Genomic DNA, 20,367 nt, shown 5'->3' on the forward strand with positions numbered 1-20,367 from the left:
CTTTTTTCATCATCTTCAACGTTGATTTCAACCTCGAGCTCAGGAGTAATGCAACGTGAGCTCCGCAGAACGCGTGTGGAACCTGACGCTGTTGTGGCCGTCTCGCAGATGGGGTAAACTTCTCTCTAATCACCGTCCGTCTCATCAAGACAGATTTTTTTGAATCCTTCTTTGATGATGGATTCATTTTCTGTTCAAAACACTCCTCCAGTGTCGTTTGCCTTTTTTTCCCCGATCGTTCTCCACATTTTCCTCACGCGTCTTCACAAGATCCCTCCAACTTCCGTTTCCTGACTATTTTTCTTCACTTCCTTTCTTGGCCCGAGATGAGTTCTTACAAAATGCGCTACTGCCCTCCAGTGGCCAGTTTTATTGCTTTAAAATGAGTTTTGAGCATTGTGCATTGCATTTTAGGTGCGTCTGAACCTAGAGATGCCTCTTGTAAAAAAAAAAAACAACTTAAAAGACCTATAAATACGTTTTGGGGACACTGAAACAATTAAAAATAGAACGTATTTATACGTTTTTGGGAGCAAATGAGTTAATGGCGATAGACTTCCAATTCATTTGAACTTGGAGGGCTAGCAATAAAGTCACTATTACCGTCCAAGTTAAATGGCGAGAGTAAGGAAAAAATGAGCCTGAGAGCAACATTTGGAATTCCAACCCTGAAATGCTAGGTTGAGCTGTAAAAAAAAAATCTGTTCCCTCTTATTTGGTCCAAAATACCTAAAAATTGCAGCCATTCAATCAAGGATTTGACAGTTGACAGACTCTGCTGGTCAAGACTTGGCAGAAACTGATCAAGTGCTGACATTACTGTGCGTGGCCTTGAACTCCGCAGCTCATTTTGTCCTCATTTGGGAGCGCTGTGTATGTGAGGATTAAAAGGAGGAAGGGAGACATGTGGGATGTGTACACTGTGCATGTGAAATGTTCATCTCTCAGCCAAACTCGGTGGGGGTTACAAATCGCCATTATGGCGGGTGACTGTGCTAGTGGTGGCCTCATCTGAAAGAAGGGGGAAAAGTTGGAGAATTTTGTGGAAAAGGAGATTCTGATGGAAAACTATTGAAAGACACAACAGAGGGGGAGAGGAAAAACAAACTGTGTTCTTGCCGAAGAAGGGAGGAGCGATGGAGATGTTGTAAACGCGGTAGATTGAAAGTGGGGAGGGATTGTGGGAGGATGCAAGCTGCATGGAGATCTCGGGTCTCAAGTGAGTGTTCCAAGGGTGCCAAAACGCTGCTTTTTATGAGCCTTGAAGACACACTGGAGAAGACAGGACAAGGAAGGGCTTAAGTAAACGACAAAGTGCTGATAGAGTAAAGGGAGGAGGAGACAGGAGGCCGTCTTATGGAACTCTAGCAGCACGCGAGAAACTGGTGTTGGAGCGATACGAGCGCAGAGAGGGAGGAGAGGGAGCCATGGGGAGGGGTGTTGAGGTATTTAAACGCTGGAGCAGGACAGCGCAGCTCAAGCGCTCAACTCCCTGAGTAAAGGTAGGACAGGGAGAGGAAGCACCAGAAGAAGCACAGCTTCTGCCACAATTTGACACAATATTGCAGCACATACTTTCCTAAACACACTTTTGGACTTTTTACCCATCAGTGGACTCCAGAACCTTCTCCCTGGAATCCATCTACCTGTGTCCTCTTTCCCCCTATTCATTTATCACCCACCCTCACTCTTTGGGGGCCAATGGTGGCGGCGTGGGCCCCGCTTGGGGGCATCTTGGGCTTCACCCTGCTGGCCCTGGTTCTGGGCAGCAGCAGCGTGGACTTTGGGGTACCTCCGGCAAGCTTCTACCCCCGGTTCAACCCGTTTTTCTTCCTGTGCACCCATCATGCAGAGCTGGATGGAGTTGGGGTTGCTGAAGGTGGGGATGAAGTGCTGCTCACCCTCCAGATTCTGGGTAACCCCACTGCCTACACCCCAGGACAGGAATACCAAGGTGTGTCCATTTTTTTTTTTTTTTTTTTTTTTTTAATGTAGAATCAAACTTGACCTATCTATTGTAGTGGTTTGCATGCATTCTCTTATTCTGATTGCAAATTTTACCTAAATTCAGTAAATTAGGTTTTTTTGTAGATAATTAAAATTGCTGGCAGGCAAATAAAAGAAAAAAAAAATCAACTTTTTGAAGGGACAAAAGACCAAAATCAACACACCTCTAACTACTGTATATCTTACATCTGACACACATTTCTGTTTCTAGTCCAAAATAGACACTATAAACAGTTAGATGTAGTTTTTCATCCCTGTTGTGTGGAAGCATTGTTGATGTAACTGCAAAACAAAACAAAAAAAGTGATATTGATTTAGACTTTTTCAGTGTTGAGCATCTTTGCTGTTTGACTAAGCTGATCCCGTTGCTCTGTGCGTAGGACACTTCTCGACAGGATCAGAGGACTGAACTAAAAGGAGTGTGTATGCAAAAACGATGAGGGACTAGGAACAAAAGAAGCATAAAATGCTTATGATTTTGATTTAGTTAAACTAGGTTTGGAGTGTGAGAATATAGAGATTAATTGAATTTTTCCAACGCTGATACACTAGCACCTGTTCGTAGAAGAGTGATCCCCCATGATCACTCCAACTGCTTCGCCGTTCCTCTGCACAGCCTCTGTTAACTTACTTAACACTGAGGACGGTGACCCTCGCGGGCCAGAACAGTTCTACAGAGGTTATGTTCCCATGCTACTGTCCTCTTCCCAAGAGTCATGTGTACACAAATGTGATTTATATTGCTAATTTAATTTACCCTCACAGTGAAATAATATACACATTTTGTGTGTTGTCATTTTTGGTTTCTTTCCGTTTCATGTGGTTGACTTCCAACACTCATTCTCGCTTGATTAGCTGTAGTGTTTCTGAACAAATAAACTTCTTGAATTCAAACAGGATCTGTTCAACACAGTTTGTTGGGAAAGACCAGATGAAAGCCAAGGAGAGCATTTTTCCAGAGAAGCCAGTATAGTATACTATGAAAGAGTCAGTTTGATCCTTTTCTGGAAATTACTCATGGATCAGGCTTTGAGTCAAGCACCTTTTAGCTGAGAGATTTGAATAACAGGCTGGTGGATTGGAGGGATGGTGCACACAGAGAGGTTTAAATAATTAGCATTTGAAACGTGGTGGACCGGGAGGGGAGAGGATTTTTTAATACAGAGTGAGGGGGAGATTTGAATGACGATGAGAGGATTGAACAGATAAGACAGCAGCAGCGTGGCTTCCACGGAAAAATTACAGGCATCCAAGCTGCTCACTTTTCTTTTCCGTCCCGTTCTTTGGCCCATGACGCTGGCTCATTGTTAAATTTCTGCGGTTTTGACTTGGGAGGGTGGAAGACTGAATGGCAAGTGAAAAAGTGAAATATGGCTGCCCGTGTACTGAGTTCAGCGATAATAATGGGTCATAATGGAATGTTCTCGCTTCCAAATGTCAGAGTAGAAGGAATATTGTGGTTTGATAGCTTCATCCAGGTGATAAATTCATTGCCTGAAAGAAATTGACAATCCTTGCCGGGGACAAAGTGCACATATCAAGTCAGTGGCTGCTATTGATGGTTGTAGATGAGCCACATCAGTTCTGAAAATGAATTGTTTTTACATTATTCACACGGTAACTAGCATATAAAGATAAGAGATCCACAACCTTTCTACTGTTCTAGCACCTTTAATTTTTTTTCAGGAATTAACTCATTAGCTGTCATTGAAAGCGATAGATGTCCAACCAATTTTGACTGGGAGGCCATGCAGCAGTCATTTGCTGTTAGCCTCTCCCACTCAAAATGGATTGGACGCTGCACGCCGTCAATGGTACTGAAGCGGGATTATTCAATGTCATCCATCCCAGTTTAAACAGATTGGCATCGATCGTTATCAATGGCAGTGACTGAGTAAGGATCACAATTATTATATTATTTTTCATTCTAGATATAAGGGCCATTCAACAAATAAGGTGATTTTTTTCATTATAAGGACTTCTAATATAGATAAAAGCTTACTTTTCTTTCAATGTAGTCTTCCAGCACTGTCACACACTTTTCCCATTTGTGCACAAGCCTCCGTGTAACCTCAGCGTAATAATGCTAAGCGTAAAGAAAAAGCTCACAACACTTTTGACTTCATCGTCACTTTTAAACTTGGTTCCATTTTTTCAGAATTTCTTCCGGCTGAAGCATGTGGCACCATACACAGTTAACATTCTCTTGTTAAATTTCAACAGTTTTTTTTTTTACCCTTCAGCAACCCAAATCTTGACCCACGTACATGAATTTAGTAAGGCTCGATCTACATTGTAAAAAAAAAAAAAATATATATATATATATATATATAAATAAATATAAACATTATGCACAGCACTTACGCCAACAGCTCTTCAGTACCTCTATAGTCAGCGCGCTTGACTGCTAAAATGATGATACTTCCGTTCTAATCCTGGTTTGACTGTGGGGATATAGAGGAAAGGAGTGTAATGATGTCACCACCATCATGACTTCTTACATATGGATCACAGTATAAAATATTTTCCTTATTTTCTGCACTATTAGGCGCACCGAAAAGCCTTAACGCCTTCTAGTCTAGTGTATCACATTTGATACACTCAGAATTTCATTACTTTGAGACTAATTTAGAATTTTGAAATTTAACAAAAAAAAAAAAAAAAAAAAAATGATGGATGCAAGTCAACACATGCATCTGCAGGTTCCATGAGAAAAAAAAAACCTGGATTTAGCGAGGGTTATAGATATTAGAGCGCTTATTACACATATTCATTTAGATTTTTCTTTTTCTACAAATTTGAAAAAAGTTCCATTAGGACCTTATTTTTTAAGTTTTGGAATTCGCTGACAATTGCTTCATGTTCCAAGCATTAAGGGGTTACATTTTCTGGAAAGCCGACAGTACGCCTTATAATCCGGTGCGCCTTATACTGTAAATACCCAAATATAACAAACACTTTTCTTTCCAAAATGCACTTGTAAAATCATGGGTGCGCGTTATACACAGGATGGAGACGGATACAGTGATACAGTGTATCACAAAAGTGAGTGCTCCCCTCGCATTTCTGCAGGTATGTAAGTATATCTTTTCATGGGACAACACTGACAAAATGACACTTTGACACAATGAAAAGTAGTCTGTGTGCAGCTTATATAATAGAGTTAATTTATTTCAATTCAATTCAATTTTATTTGTATAGCCCTAGATCACAACAACGTTGTCTCAAAGGGCTTTGCAGAGGCAATATGATACACAATCAGAAACAGCAAATGAGGCAACAAAGATGAATAAATAAATTCAAGTCCTGGGTATCCCCCATCCTTAGAACCTCCATGTCGGCAAGGAAAAACTCCAAAAACTCCAGAGTCTTCGAGAGAAAAATGAGAAACCTTGGGGAGTACCACAGTTAGGAGAGATTCACCCCCAGGACGGATAGACAGGAAGCCCCAGGACCGCTAATGGGAATTAGTAGGCGAAGTTACAGTCCGTAAAGATGCAGTGGAGTAAAGGAACAAGAAGAGGTCCATCTAGCCAGATGAGACGGGGGTGGCAACGAGGACGTCCATCCAGCTTGGGGTCCGGACAGTCAGGAGGCTGCAGCTGAAAAATAGCCCCTCCCCAGAGGGGAGGGGGGAAAGGGGACACCGGGTGACTAGTGATGAAGAGACTAGACAACAAGATATTAACAATGGAAAATAGAAATAAAGTAAGATAAGTGATAGGTAGAGTGAGAAAAAGGAGATGGAACTCAGTGGCTGTACTTCCCCCAGCTTTATAGCTTCTAGTGCAGCTTAGACTAAACTTTGAGTTTACTCTGACTTCAACTAGCCTGACCATAAGCTTTGTTGAATAGGAACGTTTTTAATCTAATCTTAAATTTCCCCCTCAAAATAACTAAAAAAATAAGACATTAATATCTAAACCCCGACAACAAACGTGAGTACACCCCTATGAAAAAATGCACACCCCTAAATGTCTGAATTGAGTACTGCTTGTCATTTTCCCTCCAAAATGTCAAGTGTCTCGTTACAGGAGTGCTGTCAGCATTGCTGCAGAGATTGAAGGGGTGAGGGGTCAGCCTGTTTGTACTTAGACCATACGCCACACTCTACATGTGCATGGCTGTCACCCCAGGGGGAAGCCTCTTCTGAAGACAGTACACAACAAAGCCCACAAACAGTTGTGAAGACATGTCAACAAAGCACATGGATTACTGGAACCATGTCCTATGGTCTGATGAGACGGGCGGGCTTTCTTGTGTACCGTCTTCAGAAGAGGCTTCCTTCTGGGGTGACAGCCGTGCTCACCAATTTGATGTAGAGTGTGGCGTATGGTCTGAGCAGTAACAGGCTGACCCCCTACCTCTTCAATCTCTGCAGCCATGCTGACAGCACTCCTGTAACGAGTCACATGACATTTTGGAGGGAAAATGACAAGCAGTACTCAATTTGGGCATTTAGGGATGTGCATTTTTTCATAGGGGTGTACTCACTTTTGTTGCCGGGGTTTAGATATTAATGGCTTAATTTTGAGTTATTTTGAGGTGAAAATAAATGAACTCTATTATATAAGCTGCACACAGACTACTTTTCATTGTGTCAAAGTGTCCTTTTGTCAGTGTTGTCCCATGAAAAGATATTCTTAAATATCTGCAGAAATGTGTCCAGTGTCAGCATGGACCAGCACAATTTTACCTGATCTGAACGACAGTGATATAATAATCAACTTTCATGTTGTAAATAATTGTTTTCCTGATGATATTTTTCACAACTAATACAATTAAAATGCTTTTGTTGTACTCGTCTATTATTTACCGGTACATTTTTCTTACCTTGTTGTCCCAACATGCCGGCTTATTGACACGGCCATGTTGTCTTGAAGAGACGTATACGGTGATCCGTTTCATATAAATGTTGACCTTGTAGCGAGCTAGGACAGGAGTCTGAGGAGGAGTGTCGAACCACGGAGCCAAGCCACGTTGTTTTATTGACATTGAAACTCACAAAGTAAAAACGTACGTCTCGCATGCAACTCGCGGGAAACGTCTGTTTACTTCCGGCTGTTCCCCTAACTAAACTCTTCCCCTCGGGAAGTACACAACTTGCTAACATTAGTTCCGCAGGTGAATTCTGTTACAACTCGCTACAACCGCTTACTTTGTGAAAATTATTACCGTATCCTGTGAGCAATTTTACCACAGAAAATTAATATTCTACTTAAAAAAAAAAAAAAAAAAATTCACATTGACAAAAGAATTACAAAATCCAGATTTTACAGGTGTTTTATTCCAATAAGGTATATGACGTCACCATTTTGTTTCGGTAATACTTCACTCTAATTGGTCAAATGATTTCAGTGAGTTCGTTTCATTTGTACTGTGATCCACTCTTTCCGATTACTGGTAAGAAACGTATAAAAGTTCGAGACACGAGACCAGGGGTTAATTTGTGCCGGATCACGCTGAAACAGGATCCGCCACATCTTGATTTTGGCGTCCCTTGTGTTCCGGGACTTTTTTGGGGGGGGATCCCGTACCTCTTGTGTGTAGAAAATGATAATATTATCAAAATTTTTTTAAAAATGTATTGTATTGTATTCTATTGTAACGTTGACAAAGAGTCAAACGCTTAGCTACAGCCCCTTTCACAAACACCGGGAATTTCGCGGGATTAACCCGTGTAGCAGTTGTGTGTGAAAACAATTTCCCGTGTCAACTGACACGGAGATTACGCGGACATTTCACGGGTCGCGTCCTAGTGTCATGTCTGGGACTAACCGGGAAGCGGTGTGCATGAAAGCAGGCTTTAAATTCCAGGGTCACGGCACGATGGCTGATAAAGGTAAATATCATAGCGGGCCGATCGTCACTTTCTCCCTCTTCGCAGTAAAACGCAAAGCGGTACACAAACATCGCAATCATAAACATAGCAAGCGGGAAATAGCTAAATTAAACTGAAAATATAACGAAATTAAAATGTCCAGATATTACGTTTGTGTCGGACCGGGCCGGGGTTCTCGCTCGCTAACTTTTTTAAATAAATATATATTCGTATACTCAAACGATTTATGGATGTTAAACTAAGAAATGTTATAAGTAAATAAATTGGATAAAAAAGCGAAGGCGCTGTATGATCATTGCAAACAGTAAGTGCCATGCCCCCTTTTTAATCTACCCCTCTGTGTGTCCGCAAAACCGCATCTGTTTATTTATATTTAACAGACTTTTCCAGCCTTATTTATTGTATGAATGCCTTTAAAATAATCATAAAAATATGTGGACTATTTAAACATTGAGAAAACTTGCGATTTTTTTCCTGCCAACTGAGAATTTGTTACCGAAGACGTCTTTTACGCAGAGACATTGTTACAAATGTGATCCCTTTTAATCTTCCCCTTTGTGTGTCCGCAAAACCGCAGCTCTTTATATTTAACAAACGTTTCCAGTGTTATTTCATTGTTTAAATGCATTTATAATGAGCAAAAGAATATGCAGACTTTTTAAACCAACTGAGAATTCATTACAAAAGACACATGCAGGAATCATCACAAATGTGATCACACAAAACACAACCAGTCCGTTTTCCCAAGCAGCAAGCAGTGCTGTAGGTGTGACTGGTGCATCCCATCCTTTTCATCCTTATCATCCTCACAAATAAAACATAACATTTCGGGGGGATGGGGGTTCAGGCTTGAGCCTACAAATAAAATATAAAATTTCTGTGTTTTTTCGGGGTCGGGCCTGCAAATCAAGTTAATTGACCGGGCTCGGGCCGGGCTTTAATGCCCGTGGACCGACTCGGGTTGGGCTGGATTTTTGTAAGGCCCCATTTTACCACTTGCCACCCCTTACTGTCTTGATGAGCTTAATTTGGCTGGAGTAACGACGTTGGGAACGCTCCCCCCGGAACAAAACATGATTTGACCAATGTTGCGACAGCCGATGCCGACCAAAAATGACATATATGTCCGGTTTATAAAATCGCGCCAGCAGCCCACCCCGCACAGAGAGCACCAATGGGCAACACGGGACAAGTCTGTGAAAGCGTCCAACCCGCTTCATTCTCGGGACATCTTTTCATGCGTGAAAGCAATGACCCGAGCAAATCCCGCGTCACCTTACACAGGAATTTCCCTGGATATGTGTGTGAAAAGGGCTGTATAGTGATACATTTGGTGATGAGTCCCTAGCCATGTATTAATCGTCTATAGCCATGTTTTATCGCTGACTAGTCCCACCTGTGTTTATATGCATGGGCAATTGCCAGTGCTGTGCAGAGTATATCCTAAATAATTGTAAATTCTTGTCATAACATTTATACCATGGATATTATCTGAAATTGAGGCTTGTAAGTCCCACAGCATGGCAAGTGGGCATTGGCGTGTTGTTTTCCACACCAGTTTTTGCCTGTGTTCCGGGACCTGTGCGTGTCTCATCATCCCTGCTCTGTCATATGTACTTTGCATTCCAGCACCATATGATTTACAAATTAAGCACTGCACGAGACTCATATTTATTGGTGCTAAAATTAGGGTGCGCTTTATACACGAGTACAAGAATTTTCCCTAGATTTTACAGGAGAATTTCGGGTGTGCGTTATATTTAGGTATTTTTGCTACTTTATATCAATGAGTATTGAGCCGCAAGAGGTCTCACAGCAACTCGGAGAACATAACCCCAGTCTCTACCGTAGCGTCGGTTCTATGCGCCTTACAATACGGTGCGCCTTTTAGTGCGGAAAATACGATACATTAACATTTTTATCTCATAATTTTCCATTTTAAAAATTTCTACAAAAATCTTTTGTAAAAATCTGCAGTTGCTGAAGCACTATACAGTTTTATGTGTATTTACAGTTTTACCAGTTTTTTAGCAGTAATATCTGGCAACCACAGCTGCCTGTGTGTGTGTGTTATTAGTATTTAAAGAGTGTACAGTACATTGCTTTTGCTCATTATTTTCACACGCTCAAAGGCCCGGGATTAATCTCCTAAAAGTAATGTGTGATCTAACCATTGAGCAAGCTACATGAGGAAATGGTGGGTGGCGGGCATGAGATGCCGGCCATGTGTTTGGCGAAGGCTTTTAAGGCAGAATGTTGAAGGAATGCTATGTTACTTTACAAAGGAACTTGGATGACACAACTGAATTGGTGAACCTTTTCATAGAAGAGAAAAGAGGTGAAAGTCTCACGAAAACATCCGAGCTTTTAAAGCCAAGCAGAAGTAAGATTCTGCGTGGCCCATTTGCTTTACTGTAATTGAGTTTCTGACCTGACCTCTCTGCCTCCTTCCGAGTTGCTATGGAGCGATAAGACTGGGTTGTGTGGGCCGTCACTGTGTTTATGTGTGTTCTGTAGATTACTGTATTAAGTTATCAGAATGCAATGGTCAAGAAAGGTTCCTGCTTCTGCTGCAACTGCTGCCGGGATTGTGATGGAGAAACATAATACGGAAATGCAGTTCTTTATAACTAAAGAGAAGGTGCAATGAAAAGATTATGTGCACTTTAGGTTTGTGTCTGACAGAAGCGTGTGTCACTCACACGTACAATCACACTGCCTATGTCTGTTCCTATCTTCAGTGGGGAAGCACAGGAAGGTCACTCTGGAATCTCAGCTGCCCTCAAAATAACCAACAGGGTCATTTCAAGATGCATTTGTTTTACTTGAAGAGTTTTTCTTCTGGTTGGTCAGTCCTCTCGATTACACTGAATGGCTGAACTAAAGAAAAATCCCCATTTTTGGAGATCTGTGTTGAAGAATTCTCATTATTTTTTACCTTTCAAGGCAATACAGCATTAACTGAAAAGTAATGCTGTACAGATACGGATGCAAGTAACATGAAGTGTACTAACAAACTAATAATGTGCCGATATCATTTACATACATTATCATGAAACTATGAATGTTGGAAAAAAAAAAAAATTCTCTCAAACGGCATAGTATCTGTAGAGTATTGGCATCAATCAATACTGCCCAACTTTGTCGGAATCCGTGAGAAGTCATTAAATGACAGCCTTCCCTTTTGGCACACTTTTATTAACAATTGACAGAGAGCTGCGCTGTACAAAATGCTCTTTTACTCGATCAGAGCCAAAAAACATCGCATAACAGCAACATAATATTTGTGGGAAGAAACCGAAATCTTAACATCCAAATCAAGTGAAAAATAATTACATTAGATAACATTGTCTGTTATTAATTTATTGTAGACCCATTAATTACAATTTGCAAATACAACGGAAACAATGAGTGGGGAGGGTCACAAGTTTTTTTTTTTTTTTTTTGATGAGTTGGAAAAAAGGATGGACAGGAGCAAGAATGGGGGCAATTGCTTTTTGTTACATTGATGAGCAAGGTTGTTGATTGCAACCTTTTTTTGACATGACATGTACAGTTGTAATGGAAATCACAGTTGAATCCTCTTTTCAAAGATGGAATATTGTATGTCACCATTACAAGTGTTTGTAAAATATAAAAAGCTGGTTAAATAAATGGTGTTGGTCTTTTGTGTATTGAATGACAAATAAACAGGATTCATGAGTGATCATGTGCAAATAAAACATCCAATATCTGTTTAAAGGGTATGACAACACCTGGGGAAATGCTAATATTCCATCATTTATCCATTAACGCATGCCTTTTGAATTCATATCAAGCCACTTGGTGGAATTACGCACATCGCAACACCAAGAAAATGATAGAAATGAGGTCGATTGTCAAGCTAAAAGGACCCGCCCCTGAGATGCCGGAAATCTAGCATATTGTGTGCGTGACGTCACTATAGGGAAACAACCGGCTCAGTGCTTAGTACTGAATGGCGGCGATGATGGCGGACAATTTAGTTTCTATTTGCAACGACGAATCCGACGTAACGAACATTCTTCTAATGGTTTCGAGGAGAGTTATGAACCTTTCTTTGGTGTTTTGGGTTATCAATTTGAGCCCAAACGAAAGCCAATGCAGCCTAATGAAAGGATCATTGAGGGGAGCAATCACACTGATGAAACACGGGGCGGCAACAGAATCACCGAATGGTTTGTTTTGCATTTCTTTTTATGATACACAGTGACCGCAAAATAAAGTAATGTATAGAATAATTATCATTTAATATGCTATCATCGGTTTCACTCTGCCAACCGACACAAATATGAATGGGATTAGAGGATTTGTTCTATATATTTTACGAGCGATAATTTATACATGTGTCCAGTCCTATATCCAATGCGTGATATGTTATTTATTATAAAAGAGTACTCACTCTGGCCATTTCCCTCCTTTGCTTTGCCTGGGGTGGTGAGGTGGTCTCATCAGAGCCAGTCATCGTCCTCTTTCACCGGGCACCGCATCTGCTTTCGGCAGCAATTTCTTAGCAAAACCTGATTTCATTTGCCCATAGTTCGTATAGCTTTCAGGTATAAAATGCGCACCACACAAAACCGTGCCGGAGGCTGGGTCTGCAAAATTAGCCCTCTTAGCACTGACGAACTTTACTCATTGTCTGCGTAGTCCAGCTCTTTTTCTCGCGTTCGGGAACTCATGGGTACTACATTGCGACAAATGGCTATTTGTAAACCACATAGCATGACAGGTTTGAACCATCTAAGCGATTTTATGATAAAACACGAACGCAACTTTCTCGTCAATAAACAACGATGGCACCTGCCTCGACCTTTTGTTTCCTTGTTATGACGTCTCCGCCCCATTCGGCTGTTACCGGAACACTTTCAGAAATGTTCGTCATTTTCGATCTATTTCCGATAATTGCTCATTAATGTGATTGATTTTTTTGTTAACTTTATCAATATTTGTTATCTTGGCACATAACGGTTCTATTGATGTCTCACACCCCCTATGGGTTTTCATACCCTTTAAACACAACTTTACATTATTGTATCAACTGGGGAAATATGTCTCTCACCATAAAGGTTTTATGTTGTCCTAGAGACTGGTCTCATTTTTTCCACCTGGATGTTCGAATATTGCGATTTTGTAACAGAGTCCAAGAAGACAACATGGGTGCTTAATGGTTTTGTTTTCCCTCAATATTGACATTTTATTTTTCTCATCTATTGAATGGCAGTGATAACTTGCACTTGCACTGACCTTATTATTGGAACATTTTTTAAAAAAGATGGCACATTGGCTATACCTTGAACTGTATGAGAATGTCTGTCCGGATACATCATTGTTCCTCAACCACACATTACGATTGTTAAATGCGAGTCAGCAATGCATCTCCTTTGGTCTTTGGTCATGAGTAATCTGTAGCTGCTTGGAAACACACATTGAAAAAGAAAAACTGGAGGAGCTGAATGCTTTAACAAATGCTGGGAACAGCATAAGACCTTATTGGTTGGGTCCAAATCATGAACAGACTGGTTGACCATGAAATAAATCCATGTTTAGCCTGGCGACGCCTTCAAAATAAAAGAAAAATACAATTTCTGCTGTGTGAGAAAATATCTGGGATGGACATTCCTCCGACTGACTGAGGGCAACAAACAGATCCAGTTTTAGTCTCATATGGGAGAACTCCTGTCTTGCCTAGTGGTTTTTGCAATGATTCAAGTCTTTTAGAATTATATAACAGCAAATTATTAGACAATAGTAGAGATTAGATGAGATGCTTGGAATACCTACATCGTGAACTGTATTTTTCCACAAAATAACATCTTTAGTGGCACCTTGGAGATAAATTTTATCTTTTAAATTCCTTAATTCCCTCCCTTCAGAGCCTTAAACCTTTTAGGCTCTTCCCCAGTCAAACACCACCATTATGTATTATGCACCTCTTCCTATGTTTTTTTTTTCTTTGTTGAACAACATGCCAACCGTGTTGAGGTAAAGGTCAGCAGCACAAGGCCTTATTTGGAAAAGCAGATGTTATCAGACCAGCCACTTGCTCTTATCGGTAAAGCAATACAAAGATGTCATGGAGGCACAGCTCCCATCTTTAAGTTGTTGCGGGCCAAAATGGTTTTATCGTAGTATGTTGTGATTTTAGTACCTTCTAATATGTCACGGTCACCCAAGTATCACCTAATAAACCTAAGAGTGGTTGAATAAAAATAAGAAAGTCCAACACTGTTTTTTTTTTTAACACAAGGGTTTCACTGTTCGGAAATTTTTTATGTTTTGATTTTAGATCAGCTTTGCAAATCATTTTTCTCTTTTCACCTTCTCTATTATTGCACATGCTTACCAAAATAAAGAGCTGTTGCAAGAATTGGTTTGTGAACCAATGAAAACTTGGCCTAGTTTGCAAGGAGCCATCCAAATTTGGAGAACAGTGGAAACTTAAAGGGGGAAAGAGAGAAGCAAGTGGATAGGGGCTAATGGTTTGATGGGGCTCTCCTGTGAGTAAAGGAAAAACAACATGCTGTGCGTAGTTGCACTTTAAAGTGTACCGAACGCTTTGAATTCATTAACTTTCCAGCTCTTCAGTCACTCAGGCTCCCGCTGCTTTGTCTGAATAGGTCACTTCACTGAGTAGAGGGAAGTGTGTCAAGTGCAGTACTATTTGCATGGGCGTGCTGCGCGTGTTTGGGTGTTCCGTCTGTGTGTGGACAAAGAATGATCAACCACTTAAAGAGCTTTTTATTCACTGAGATATGTCCAATTCTTTTGTATGGAAGAGCAGATGGGCAAGAAATGAGAATGGATATGCATTTGGAATTTCCCTTTTGTCACACATGCATGCTTGACCGTGCACGCAGATCGCGGCTCATAGTGGGTGATCCATCATTACCAAGAGACAGGTCAGATGTTCCACTAGCTCAAAAAGCATGTCCCAATTAGCAGGCTTTTAGAATTTTTACAGTGTTACCATAAAATAACACATGATAACAGGAATAGAAATTGGTGCTGAAGTGGGAGTTGATTGATAATAATGTCAGTCTGTTGGCTCTTTTCTGAAAAAAAAAAAAAAAGGATAACTGATGTTGCGTACCGGAACATGAGAGCATGAAGAATCTCCTAGTGCTTGTGTGTTGAAAGTTTGCTCGAAAAGCAAGAAACCATTTAGAGCATTTGTGTGATGAGGTGTGTTCCTGCTTCAGACTCATTTTGCCACGTGGCACTGAAGTCTTACATTTTTTATTGTCCATTTCCTCAATGGATTTTTTTCCCCCTTCAAGCCAAAGCCTACAAACTCTGAACAAGCAAATGCAAATTGCGTTTTCAGTAAGTTCCATGAGTGGGCAGATGAGTGGGTGCAAGTAGTTTCAAGATGTTGAAGAGCATGCGTATATATTTAGTTATAACTGGGCTGTGCAGATGCAGTAGATATGAAGCTGCAGTGGTCCAAGCAAGCACTTGCTTCCCTTGTGTCTTTTTGTAGTTTGTGGCTACAGAAGCACCCATTGAAAAAAAAAAAAAAACTCTGACACAATATTTTCCACTCTATACAGCACATTATGGTTTAAATGCTGAAAAGCTTTGCTGTTGTTGATAAACTCAGTGTCAGTGCTATGCATTTTTAGAAGAAACAACCGCAAAAGCAGTAGTCCCAAACTTGTGGCCTGGGGCCAATTTGGACCCCACTGGACAGAATTTTGCAGGCCTCCTACTTGACATATACAGTGCCTTGCAAAAGTATTCGGCCCCCTTGAACCTTGCAACCTTTCGCCACATTTCAGGCTTCAAACATAAAGATATAACATTTTAATTTTTTGTCAAGACTCAACAACAAGTGGGACACAATCGTGAAGTGGAACAACATTTATTGGATAATTTAAACTTTTTTAACAAATAAAAAACTGAAAAGTGGGGCGCGCAATATTATTCGGCCCCCTTGCGTTAATACTTTGTAGCGCCACCTTTTGCTCCAATTACAGCTGCAAGTCGCTTGGGGTATGTTTCTATCAGTTTTGCACATCGAGAGACTGACATTCTTGCCCATTCTTCCTTGCAAAACAGCTGGAGCTCAGTGAGGTTGGATGGAGAGTGTTTGTGAACAGCAGTCTTCAGCTCTTTCCACAGATTCTCGATTGGATTCAGGTCTGGACTTTGACTTGGCCATTCTAACACCTGGATACGTTTATTTTTGAACCATTCCATTGTAGATTTGGCTTTATGTTTTGGATCATTGTCCTGTTGGAAGATAAATCTCCGTCCCAGTCTCAGGTCTTGTGCAGATACCAACAGGTTCCTGTAATTGGCTGCATCCATCTTCCCGTCAATTTTAACCATCTTCCCTGTCCCTGCTGAAGAAAAGCAGGCCCAAACCATGATGCTGCCACCACCATGTTTGACAGTGAGGATGGTGTGTTCAGGGTGATGAGCTGTGTTGCTTTTACGCCAAACATATCGTTTTGCATTGTGGCCAAAAAGTTCAATTTTGGTTTCATCTGACCAGAGCACCTTCTTCCACATGTTTGGTGTGTCTCCCAGGTGGCTTGTGGCAAACTTTAAACGAGACTTTTTATGGATATCTTTGAGAAATGGCTTTCTTCTTGCCACTCTTCCATAAAGGCCAGATTTGTGCAGTGTACGACTGATTGTTGTCCTATGGACAGACTCTCCCACCTCAGCTGTAGATCTCTGCAGTTCATCCAGAATGATCATGGGCCTCTTGGCTGCATCTCTGATCAGTTTTCTCCTTGTTTGAGAAGAAAGTTTGGAAGGACGGCCGGGTCTTGGTAGATTTGCAGTGGTCTTATGCTCCTTCCATTTCAATATGATGGCTTGCACAGTGCTCCTTGAGATGTTTAAAGCTTGGGAAATCTTTTTGTATCCAAATCCGGCTTTAAACTTCTCCACAACAGTATCTCGGACCTGCCTGGTGTGTTCCTTGGTTTTCATAATGCTCTCTGCACTTTAAACAGAACCCTGAGACTATCACAGAGCAGGTGCATTTATACGGAGACTTGATTACACACAGTTGGATTCTATTTATCATCATCGGTCATTTAGGACAACATTGGATCATTCAGAGATCCTCACTGAACTTCTGGAGTGAGTTTGCTGCACTGAAAGTAAAGGGGCCGAATAATATTGCACGCCCCACTTTTCAGTTTTTTATTTGTTAAGAAAGTTTAAATTATCCAATAAATGTTGTTCCACTTCACGATTGTGTCCCACTTGTTGTTGATTCTTGACAAAAAAATTAAATTTCATATCTTTATGTTTGAAGCCTGAAATGTGGCGAAAGGTTGCAAGATTCAAGGGGGCCGAATACTTTTGCAAGGCACTGTAAGATAAGGGTTTGTGTGGCCCATGTATCACTGCCCTAGGATTTATTCATTCATTCATATTGAGTCTGAATTGCTTATCCTCACGGGGGTGCTGGAGCCTAGCTAACAACAGGAAGGAGGAAGGGTACACCCCAGTGTTTTTTTTTTGGGCAGCCATTTTAATTTTAGTCTTAGTCTTATGGACGAAAATACATATTAGTCTTAGTCATATTTTAGTCATTTCAAAATGTGTTAGTTTTAGTCTAGTTTTAGTCGACGAATATTCAATCTGTGTTATTGTTTTTGCCACCAAATATTATTCCTGCTGTGCAGGGAGGTACAAGTCATATGTAGCTTACAATTATATATAACATGTTTGGAAATTCAAACAGGCCAAGCCCTGAAAACTGTAAAACATCATTAAACTAATAACCAACTCTTGGCCCACTCAGAACAAGTCCAAATTCAATTGCACTGTGTAAGCCTTCTCCCCATGCGAACCCCCCCCCCCAAAAAAAAACAGCCTGCACGAAACTTGAAGGGTCGTGACTCAAAGTGCAAAGCAATACAATACAAAGACCAGTAATGGGATACCTGAATTAAAAAATGAATATACTGTATATTGGACTTTAATATAGTCAACACTGTTATTCCTATTACAAGCACAGCTCATGTGCTAACGCTAAATTGAAAAGTTCGCTAAAACACTTTTTTATTTTTACATTTTTTTTTTTACCACTCTTCAACATAACTGACAAAACAACAGAACTCTTATCACAAATATTTGTCCTTATCAGTATTCTCCTGGCTGGTTTAATAATTTTACGTGTGGATTTTTCCACATTGTTTAGCTCACATCAAACACTACATCAATTTAGCACATATAGGAGACTCACCAGGAAACTTTCCTCTCCTTGGCTCAATACGCACTGGACTCATCTCCAACACCTTCTAGCTTAAAATACAATGTGAATGACTAACATTAAATAATCAGGAAGTGTTATTTTTCTTAGACATCATACGTGGAAGGTTCTGGAGGTTTTTTTTTTACTGTCTAACGTTGCCGCTCCCCCATAGGTATTTTTCTACCAAGTGTGTGGCCACAGCCACCACACTTTTCTCCCACGGAGACAGTGCATTGCTGTTATTTACAGTTAAAATGCAACCATGAATCCTCAAGCCTGCAGCCTTCATTGTTTGTTGTTAATAGATGGGCGTGCGCAAATCAGGGGGGAGTGAATCACGTGAATGATGGCTCGAAAGCAGGCTCACAGCACAAAAAAAAAAAAAAAACTTACGTGCACAGCTATTAAATGTCACGCATTCAGAGGTTGCGCTAGACTTTTTCGTTGTCTGTCATTTTGACTGACAGTGTCATAAAAATCCGGTCATAATCTATTTTTCCCCGTCACTTACATTTTTAAAATGATAATAACGACATATTCAATAGTATTTAGTTTTCATTCATTTTTAATTAATATTCTGTCCGAACAAGCTTAACAAGAGGCAAACAGACAGCGGAGTGCACCAATCAGCGACGGGCAGACGTGCCGTTAGCAAAGCGACGAGGGTAGGACGAGGGACTTGCGCGCGGAAGTAAACATACGAGGAGAACGGCGTTTATTCAACATGGCTAGCGCGAGACAGACTGTTGTCAATGTCTCGTGTCGATGTGTTTTAGCTCATTTAAAACTAAATTTACCGCGAATTGGAACATATTCTCGGCTCTCCCGCCATCCGTGTTGTTGTAGAGACGACTTTCGGCGCGCAAGAGTGACGTTGCTCGTGAAGAACACGTCACGCAAATAAACAAATCTGATTTGTCGATTGATTTTGTACCTACTCGAGAGGCTGTGTCCCAGACTTTTCTTGAAAAATACAGGGAGAACAGTCTTGTCAAAAAGTTAGCCAAAGTGAATGACTGTAACACTTGATTGGTAATTCCGAAATGACACCAGGTAGAAACAAAATATGTCCTGCCACCAATGTTGTCAGTAATGCGCTGTAATCTGATTACTTTCTTTCAGTAACGAGCAATCTAACGCGTTCATTTTTCCAAGCCAGTAATCTGATTAAAGTTTGTTTCCTCGGTGCCTGTGCGTTACTATTTTGTTGTTGCCTCATACTGTATGTAGAATGAAGAAAATTGTAGTCATGTACGAAGAGCATTTGAAAAGAAAATACTGCGCTTGAGTTTGGGAGTGACATTAATCTCACGTTTTCTCATCAGGGGGAAAAAATGGGTCACGTTTATTACCATGCTGCCTGTGCGCGCACCGTCTGCCATGGCGGTCAACAACATAGCCTGGCTAGTGGCTACCTATCAGGATGCTAACAGTAAAGGAGCCGGAGATATACAACAAACGGCTGCATTTTCTCACTGGAGATACAGCCATTACTTCACATATCCGTCCAGGAAAGATGACAAAAATATCTCCGTGCGTTGCAAACTCTGCGCTGGCTCAGAAAGACCACTCTAAAACCCGACATCCAATTCAACAAGGAAGCACTTGGAATTACAGCACAACGCGTCGCGAAAAAAACTCGAGACAAAGCCGACAGGTAAAGAGACAGCCAGCACTTCTACAGTTTGTAACCAGCCTTTATAATATCTGTAATTATGTACATTTTATAGTTAGAGTTTGTAATCATAGGCGGAGTTTTACATTTGTGGGTCTGGGGGGAGAAGCATGTTGAAGACTGAAATGAAAGTCAAACGTGTGGACACACTTCTTGATTTTTGCGTTTTATATATTTTCACTACTATTGTATATTCTCACTGAAGACATCAAAACTTTGAACGAACATGTGGAATGGAAAAAAAAAGTGAAATAACTGAAAACAGATTTTGTGTTCTATATTCTTCAAAACATCCACCTTTGAGGTGTCTCCAAACTTTTGGCCAAAATAGTATATATATATATATATATATATATATATATATATATATATATATATATATATATATATATATATATATATATATATATATTTATATGCACATCTTGACACTGTTCGAGTTCAATCAACTGTTCAAGTTGTTGTTGGCAGCGTTTGAAAGCTTAGGTTCATAGAAATTCTAAATATCCATCTTGCCTCCTCTGGTATAGTTTTGGCTAAGCAAAGCAAAGGATAGTCTCCAAGGTGCTAGTCACATGATCTGTTCGAAAAACGATTTTGACC

The 20,367-nt window shown here is 40.6% G+C and overlaps 1 protein-coding gene across 4 annotated transcripts in view; it reads left to right on the forward strand.

Moving 5' to 3' along the window:
* The first annotated feature begins 1,247 nt into the window (after positions 1 to 1,247).
* Positions 1,248 to 20,367, forward strand: part of reln (reelin) — a 241,463-nt gene continuing 222,343 nt past the window's right edge. For 3 of the 4 annotated variants that reach the window (XM_057835943.1, XM_057835944.1, XM_057835945.1), the window contains exon 1: positions 1,249 to 1,954. In XM_057835943.1, coding sequence (XP_057691926.1) covers positions 1,702 to 1,954 — 253 coding nt within the window. In that variant the 5' untranslated portion in view covers positions 1,249 to 1,701. Of the gene's footprint in view, positions 1,955 to 20,367 lie in introns of all 4 variants that reach the window. The other variant, XM_057835942.1, reaches the window with a different exon arrangement.

This window comes from Corythoichthys intestinalis, chromosome 5 (genome assembly GCF_030265065.1).
Source record: "Corythoichthys intestinalis isolate RoL2023-P3 chromosome 5, ASM3026506v1, whole genome shotgun sequence".
NCBI lineage: Eukaryota > Metazoa > Chordata > Actinopteri > Syngnathiformes > Syngnathidae > Corythoichthys > Corythoichthys intestinalis.